This window comes from Carcharodon carcharias, chromosome 14, assembly GCF_017639515.1.
Source record: "Carcharodon carcharias isolate sCarCar2 chromosome 14, sCarCar2.pri, whole genome shotgun sequence".
In the NCBI taxonomy this organism is placed as follows: Eukaryota; Metazoa; Chordata; class Chondrichthyes; order Lamniformes; family Lamnidae; genus Carcharodon; species Carcharodon carcharias.
In genome coordinates, this window is record NC_054480.1 from 135,625,839 (window position 1) to 135,634,310 (window position 8,472).

General features: G+C 42.1%; 1 protein-coding gene across 1 annotated transcript; it reads left to right on the plus strand.

The window, feature by feature from the left end:
* Positions 1-1,632: 1,632 nt before the first annotated feature.
* LOC121287224 (C2 calcium-dependent domain-containing protein 4C-like) lies at positions 1,633-6,263 on the plus strand. Its single transcript, XM_041204908.1, has 2 exons — positions 1,633-1,702; positions 2,297-6,263. Exon 2 carries the CDS (start codon positions 2,321-2,323, stop codon positions 3,662-3,664), a length of 1,344 nt encoding a protein of 447 aa, XP_041060842.1. The 5' UTR covers positions 1,633-1,702; positions 2,297-2,320; the 3' UTR covers positions 3,665-6,263.
* The last annotated feature ends 2,209 nt before the right edge of the window (positions 6,264-8,472 follow it).

Below are 8,472 nucleotides of genomic sequence, written 5' to 3' on the forward strand. Positions count from 1 at the left end.
GGCCAAAATTTACCTCTCAATCAACATGACAAAAACGGATTATCAGCTCATTATCACATTGTTGCTTGTGGGATCTTGCTGTGCGCAAATGGCTGCTGCGTTTCCTATATTACCACAGTGACTACACTTCATAAGTACACCATTGGCTGTAAAGTGCTTTGAGGCAAAAACAGAAAGTGCTGGAAAAACTCAGCAGGTCTGGCAGCTTCTGTGGAGAGAGAAATTACAGACTCGAAACGTTAACTCTGTTTCTCTCCCCACAGATGCTGATGGACCTGCTGAGTTTTTACAGCATTTTCTGTTTTTGTTTCAGATTTCCAGCATCCGCAGTATTTTGCTTTTATCTAAATGCTTTGAGGTGCCTGGTCATCATGAAAAGCTCTATATAAATGTCAGTCTATCTTTTCTTTCTTTAGTCCATTAAAGTTTTACCAACATTGCATTTTACCAAGTGGAACTCAAAACAGGATCAGTGAATACCCTCCCTCCAAATCACTCACCATCCTGGAAATATATCGCCGTTCTTTCACTGTTGTTGGGTCAATATCCTGCAACTCCCTCCCTAACAACACTGTGGGTGTACCTACACCACATGGTCTGCAGCGGCTCAAGAAGATGGTTCACCACCACTTTCTCAAGGGCAACTAGGGATGGGCAATAAATGCTGGCCCAGCCAGCGATACCTACATGAAAGAATACATTTTTTAAAAAGTGAGTGACTGTCCAGTCCAGTGCATAGGATATACAGCACAGAAAACAGGCTATTCGGTCCAACAGGTCCATGCTGGTGTTTATGACCCTTAGAGCCTCCTCCTACCTTACTTCACCTAACCCTAACAATATAGCCTTCTATTCCTTTCACCCTCGTACTTATTTGGCTTCCCTTTAAATTTGCCATCGTTACCGGGGATCTGAAAGAGGTTATGAGGGGCATAGATAGGGTGGATAGGAAGAAACCCCTTAGCAGAGGTGTCAATAACCAGGGGGCATAGAGTTAAGGTAAGGGGCAGGAGGTTTAGAGGGGATTCAAGGGGAAAAAAATTCACTCAGAGGGTGGTTGGAATCTGAAACACAGTGCCTGAGGGGGTGGTAGAGGCAGGAACTCTCACAGCATTAAAGGAGTATTTAGATGGTCACTTGAAACGCCGTAGCATACAGGGGTAAGGGCCAAGTGCTGGGAAATGGGGTTAGAATAGGTAGGTGCTTGACGGCTGGCACGGACACGATGGGCTGAAGGGCCTGTTTTCGGTGCTGTATAACTCCTCTATGACTCTACTCTTGTAGCAAGTTCCACCTTCTGTTGCAACTGCGCTTGTTTCAGTGCTGCTGTGGGGACAGGGGGAAAGGAAGTGTTGGCCAAGAGCTCAGGCGACTGCCCGCCTCATCCTACGAGGCGAGGGCAAAATGGGAAAGAGAAACTGCAAGGGGATCGCTGCATCCTCTGGACGGGGGCGCCACAGCACAGCGCCGAGGGACTGAAATAAATTAACTCCACCATCAGGTTAAAAACCTGGTTCCCAAAGCGCAAACTCTCTCACCTATTGGCTGTGGCGGTCCCATTATTCTTGAGTGACAGATCGAGCGGATTAAAATGATGCAGGGAGCGAGAGAGGCAGGGTCAGTCACAGTTGCTGAGTTTTGTGGAGTCAGGGGAGAACGCGCTGGAGCAGAGCGACCTCAGCAAATAAAACGCCACCAAAATGTAAGTGATCTGTTGCTTTTTTTAAATATATATATATGTATGTATATATATATATAAAAAAAAACAAAGTGCTTTCTTAATTCCAAAGTACACTTCTTATCTTGGAGGGAGAAATTTGGAAACTTATTTGTTTTTTTTTAAAAAAAAGTTAATTTACTGATTGAAAATGGAGAAAAAACTGGATGTGTAAATCCGAACGTAAAAGTGTTCAGATGCAACGTCTACTGCAATTTTCTTTTTTTTTTGGAATAATATACTTGCAGTAAAAGGCGGTGCTTGTGTTGAGGTGTGCAATCCGGTTTTGTATCAAAAATGCACTGTTGGAAATAAGTCAGCTGAGACTTTAAAGTTTAATTTGAATTCGACTGTTAACAGGTATGTCGGCGTATTAGCAAGAGAAGGCACTGCCACAGAACGCCAGTTAGATCTTTGAAACAGGAATAGTTCCTTAGCAGTTGAAAACTGGAGAGATAAATGTCTCACTGGTCATTAAAATCAAGCGAATTTAGCACCTGTTTGCAGTATTCGCTCTAATTCTATGGCTTTAAAGTTGACCTTTTTTATTAAAAAAAAAATTTTTACAACATTTTGCAGATTTGGACCAGCCTCCAAGGTAGAATGTGGTTCTTCGATAAAATTCGAGGCTCGGTTGAGAACAACTTGAATCGCGCCGGCGACCCGGGCGGCAGGGACAAGCCGCCCAGGGGCTCCCTGTTCAGCAACGTGCTGACCCCCGATAAAATCCCCGATTTCTTCATCCCCCCCACCTTCCCCATCAGCTCGGCCGAGGGACCGGCCGCCGACAGCGCCGATCACCGGCAGAAGAAGTCCAACCTGAAGGCTTCAGCCTCCGAGCAGGTCCTGATCGCCAAGAAGCCCCAAGGCAGCCCCAGGTTAAAGGGCAGAACCTCGACCGACCACAGCAGCAACCTCCTGAAGGTAGCCAACCGGCACATCATTCAGATTGAGAGTGCGGATGAGACCGGTTCTGACGGTATGCATGAAGCTGGTTGCATTACCAATTATGACCCTCAGTCACAGAGCGCCATGTCCCTCCCTTACATGCCCTTAACTCAGACTTCCTATGGTTTTTCCACTTTGACTGAAAGCCCTCACACCAGACGAAAGGAGTCACTTTTCCACGTTGATCATGGGAGCCCTGTGACCTCGCCTAATTCCCCAAGGAAACGGCCACCCAACCAGAAGAGCAATGGAGAGACCCAGCACCTCAACACGCCAGAGTTTAGCCTGTCCCTGGCAAGCACCTGCAGGTACTTCAGCGGCGGGGATAGTGATACCGCCTCCTCTGCTGAATCCTCGCCTTTCAATTCACCCCTTCTCTCCCGCTCGGTCTCGGGAGCATCCCTCCTCAAGATGTTCAGCCATGAAAACCTGGCCAAGCATTGCAAGCCACTGCAGTCCTTCACCCGAAACAGCTCCTTGTCCACGGACGAGTGCAGTTCGACAGATGCCAGTCCCTGTGTCTCTCGGCGGGTCAGGTGCCCGACCCCTCCAGCTGGTGGTCCCCCTGCTCACCAAGGCGTTCTTCCCCTGAGTTTGCTCCATTATCAAGACCGAGTACTCAAAGAGCACACTATCCGCCTTAATAAAGGAGGTGCTATTAGGCTATCTGCTGAATATGATTGCACTAATGCCCGCCTTCGAATTCGTATCATCACTGCTGAAGACCTTTATGACAAGACATTAGACAACAAAAGCATTAACTGTTGTGTGATTTTGTACCTGACCCCTGGAAAGATTCAAAAACAGCGAAGCACTATCATCAAGAACAGCAGAAATCCCATTTTCAATGAAGACTTTTTTTTTGATGGGCTCCCTCTAGATGAATTTAAAAGGGCAGCTTTGAAGCTAAAAGTGGTAAACAAAGCCTCCAGCCTCAAGCGTGATGTTGTGCTTGGTGAGAAAGAACTGAAATTGTCCTTATTACTACCTTTCTTCTGACATTAGCTACTTTGCTGCACATGAGGCAGGTTCCCATTGATAGTTGATAAAAAAGATAATCTCCCTTGACTCAGGCTCATTTCCTATGAATTTGAGAAAAGGCAGTTAAAATTATGAGAATTTACAGAATGAAGGTATGAGTTGTAATCCAATTCAGAGATGGATGAGGTAGACTGCTTTCATTTTGAAGTGAAGACATCTTGTAGTCTTGGTTTAGGTTGCCTGAGGAGATTCATGTTTTTGTTTAACCCTTTTTTTTATCAATGAGTACCACAATTGGAGGAGCTGATCTCAACATGGGCCAAGGGCACATTGCCATATGTGGTAGGAAAAGCTTTTCTACGGTAGAATTGAAGTTAAATTGCTAGGAAAGTGGGCTGGTGATTCCTTGCACTGGTGATCCACAGCCACTGTAGCACACCGATGATGACCATAACAACTCTGCATCAAAGAGATGATGACCTGTTTTTCTACAAACGTTCTGTGGCTCAGCACATCCTGTGAGTCCTGCTAACTATTGTGACTTCCAGCTGAAGGGATAGCTCCAGCAGAAGGGAAAATGATTCCCAACCCCAGGGCCATGAGTTTGAATCCCAAGTATCTCAACTGGAGTTTTGCACTGTAAGTGTTCACCTGTTAAATGCACATTGTAGGGAATCAGTCTTTGGAACTAATCGAGACAATCTGAACTGCTTCCAACCACCAATGCAAGAAGCTAAGCTGTTGGAGACAGCAATCAAGGTGAGAAGGAGGAAGGTGAAGATGAAAGGCTGAATACAATTAACCTTTGCAAAACTTATATAATTGAAGTGTACATACTTTGAAAGGTAAATGTATAATGGAATCTTCTGTTCATTTAATAGCTGACTAAAAATAGGTTTAGTTAACATTTGTGAAGTATGTATCATTCTATCTTATATGTAAAATATTAGTGATATTATGAATATTTATGTTCCCAAATACATAGTGTACGAATATAGTTTATTAGCAAAATGTTCCACAAAATCTTTCCAATGATTTGAGAGCGTAACCACTACCACAAAGCATAGGGGTAAGCAAAGTTCTGGTTTGATATTCTCATTAAAGAGAAAGCCTTATGAGTATTGCTTTTATTTCTGTCACAGTTTTTATATATTGCAAGATTGATATTATCTAAAAATAAAACTGCCTGATGATTATAGTATCTTAACAGTTGTGCTTGAGTTCATAAATGTCAGTTTGTAACTTGTATGCGATGAATTACTGTAGTGCCTGTGTGCAAATAACAGAAAAACCGTATTGTGAGCATAAAAACAGAAAATGCTGGAAATGCTCAGCAGGGGAGAGAAATAGAATTAACTTTTCAAGTCGAATATGACCCTTCTCCTGAAGAAGAGTCATTTTCGACTCAACATTAACTCATTATTTTTTTCTCTCCACAGAGGCTGTCAGACCTGTTGCATGTTTCCAGCACTTTCTCTTTATATTTCAGATTTCCTGCATCTGCAGTTGTTTGCTTTTATTATACTACTGTGAGCATTCCTTGTGCATAATAGAAGATAGTTTTCCATCACTGCCCTTGATGAAAGTTGCACCAAAGATTCAGATTGTATCTGGACTTGTGATAGGATCAAGCAGCTCATCATACATCTTTACAAGTTCCAATTTACAGAAGAGAATTTGGATATTATTTTTGACACTGGCACCAAACCAATTTAGAGTCATTACTAGTCATTTTAACCCTGATGGCATTGAACAACTAAATGGTTTGAAATAAGTAGCTTTAGAAAGGGATTTTGGGAGCAACAATGGTGTCAGATCAACATTCACTTATACTTTTTATTTGAATTAATAAAAGGAGAGGTGGAGCTAAATTATCTTACTAAAATCTCCTCGAACTCAATGCTTATACAAAAATGATAGCTTTGGCATTTGAAAGTCGCGATTAAGTATTCCAATGACTTGCTCTGTGTTGTAGTGCATTAAAATCTAAAACAGGGAAGGCCAACCACAACTCCACCCTGGTGCAACAGAGCATGAGTTTTATTCTGTTATTTTGAATATAAATTTTGTGCCTAAATTCATGGCAGCAAACAATTTTCTGTTTTGTGGCTTTTAAGTTTTTGTGGCATGTGCCAGGAACGTTAAGGTCAGTTTCAACTGGTATCAACTGGTCACTTTTTGAGTCTGATAACTTCTTGAATTGATACACACTTTACAAAGAACACAAGCTGTATTTTTGAGTTGCTGTCATACAAATAAACCCTTCTAAGTACCAAATAATTTGAGACCCCACAAATTGTACATATACTTTGAGAAAAATAAACCTAACTTATTATTTGATTCTAATATTTATTAAGCAAATGAGAATGAATGTTTACATTTTATGCGTAATGTTGTACAGATCTTACAGTTGTTGTGATTTGTCTCTTTTTTTGCTATTTTAATTTTGACGGCAGTAATAGTGTTAACAATTGTGTTAATTACAATCAGGCTTCATGAAGCAGTTCTCCAGTGGCTTACACTGTTCAATCTGTCCTGGCTTTGTAATTTTAATTTAAATTTGCAGATCTGACGGGTAAATCAAGTCTGTACAATGTATTGAATCCGCTAATTAAAAATCATCTGTAGAATGAGTGGCATTTTTGTTCTGACTCTTTCTTGAAACACACAAGGGAAATTATCAAAATCATGAATTGCAAATCATCTATTGGTGGATTTTTTTTTCTTCTCAGAATAATATAGATTGATGGGACCTCATCTCGAATTTCCATAAGTTCATTATATTAATTTTGCAAGTAGTAATTGCTTGCATTTTTTAATGAAGGGCTTATTTAGAGGACATCTATATTCTGACTCCAGATATATTACTGCGTAGGACACGCAGAGTACAGAATCCCTCGGTGTTTTTGTAAACCAAAAACACTTGTTACTTTTCATGGTCTCGGGTGAGCATCATCATTCAGTTCTGATTGAAATAAATTTCCTAAGACTTGGGAACAAATTATAATTGAAGAAAAATTATAGCAGCCCAATTAGAAACTATAAATGTGCTGTGTTACTGAAACACTTAATGAAATAATCTTCAGAAGTATCTAAATTCCAGAGTAAGGAAAGTGGACGGGCTTGCATTCATGTAGGAACTTTTCAAGTAGTGCAATGTCTGATTTTCCATCGCATAGTGAGTTCCATTTTGGAGTGCCATGAATTCAAAAGGAGAATGGAGTAACACAAATATTCCCGAGTAGTGTTAAAACAGCTAAGGATGGAGTGGAAAGACACCTAGGAGACTTCAAAAACGTGATACTCAACATATCCAACCAATAAAAAGTAGCAATCAACAGAACCAATAGATTATTGAAATACACAGCCAAAACTGTAGAGTTCAAGTCAGGGGAAGTCCTAGTCAAGCAATATATTCTGCCTCGTTAAGAGGCATGAGGGAGGACTGGCCAGAACTGACTGGGAGATGAGCCTAGCAGGAAAGACAGTGGAAGAACAATGGCAGGAGTTTCTGGGAGTAATTTGGGAGACACAGCAAAAATTCATCCCTAGGAAGAAGAAGCATATTAAAGGGAGGACGAGGCAACCATGGCTGACAAGGGAAGTCAGGGACAGCATAAAAGCTAAAGAGAAAGCATACAATGTGGCGAAGAGCAGTGGGAAACCAGGGGATTGGGAAGCCTACAAAGACCAACAGAGGACAACTAAAAAAGAAATAAGGAGGGAGAAGATTAAATATGAGGGTAAACCAGCCAGTAATATAAAAGAAGATTGCAAGAGTTTTTTTTAGATATATAAAGGGTAAGAGAGAGGCAAAAGTGGACATTGGGCCACTGGAAAATGATGCTGGAGAAGTAGTAGTGGGGAACAAAGAAATGGCCGAGGAACTGAATAGGTACTTTGCGTCAGTCTTCACAGTGGAAGACACAAGTGACATCCCCAAAGTTCAAGAGAGTCAGGGGGCAGAGGTGAGTATGGTGGCCATTACCAAGGAGAAGGTGCTAGGAAAACTGAAAGGTCTGAAGGTAGATAAATCACCTGGACCAGATGGATTACACCCCAGAGTTCTGAAGGAGATAGCTGAAGAGATAGTGGAGGCATTAGTGGTGATCTTTCAGGAATCACTGGAGTCAGGGAGGGTCCCAGAGGACTGGAAAATTGCTAATGTAACCCCCCTGTTTAAGAAGGGAGTGATGCAAAAGACGGGAAATTGCAGGCCGATTAGCCTGACCTCAGTCGTTGGTAAGATTTTAGGGTCCATTATTAAGGATGAGATTTCAGAATACTTGGAAGTGCATGGTAAAATAGGGCAAAGTCAACATGGTTTCATCAAGGGGAGGTCATGCCTGACAAATCTGTTAGAATTCTTTGAGGAAGTAATGAGTAGGTTAGACAAAGGAGAGCCAATGGCTGTTATCTACTTGGACTTCCAGGAGGCCTTTGACAAGGTGCCGCACAGGAGGCTGTTCAGTAAGATAAGAGCTCATGGAGTTAGAGGCAAGGTATTAGCATGGATAGAAGATTGGCTGGCAGGAGGCAGAGAGTGGGGATAAGGGGGTCCTTCTCAGGATGGCGGCCGGTGACTAGTGGAGTTCCGCAGGGGTCATTGTTGGGACCACAACTTTTCACTTTGTACATTAATGATCTAGATGAAGGAACTGAGGGCATCCTGGCTAAGTTTGCAGATGATACAAAGTTAGGTGGAGTGACAGGTAGTATTGAGGAGGCGGGGAGGCTACAGAAGGATGTGGACAGGTTAGGAGAATGGGCAAAGAAGTAGCAGATGGAATACAACATGGAGAAGTGTGAGGTCATGCACTTTGGTA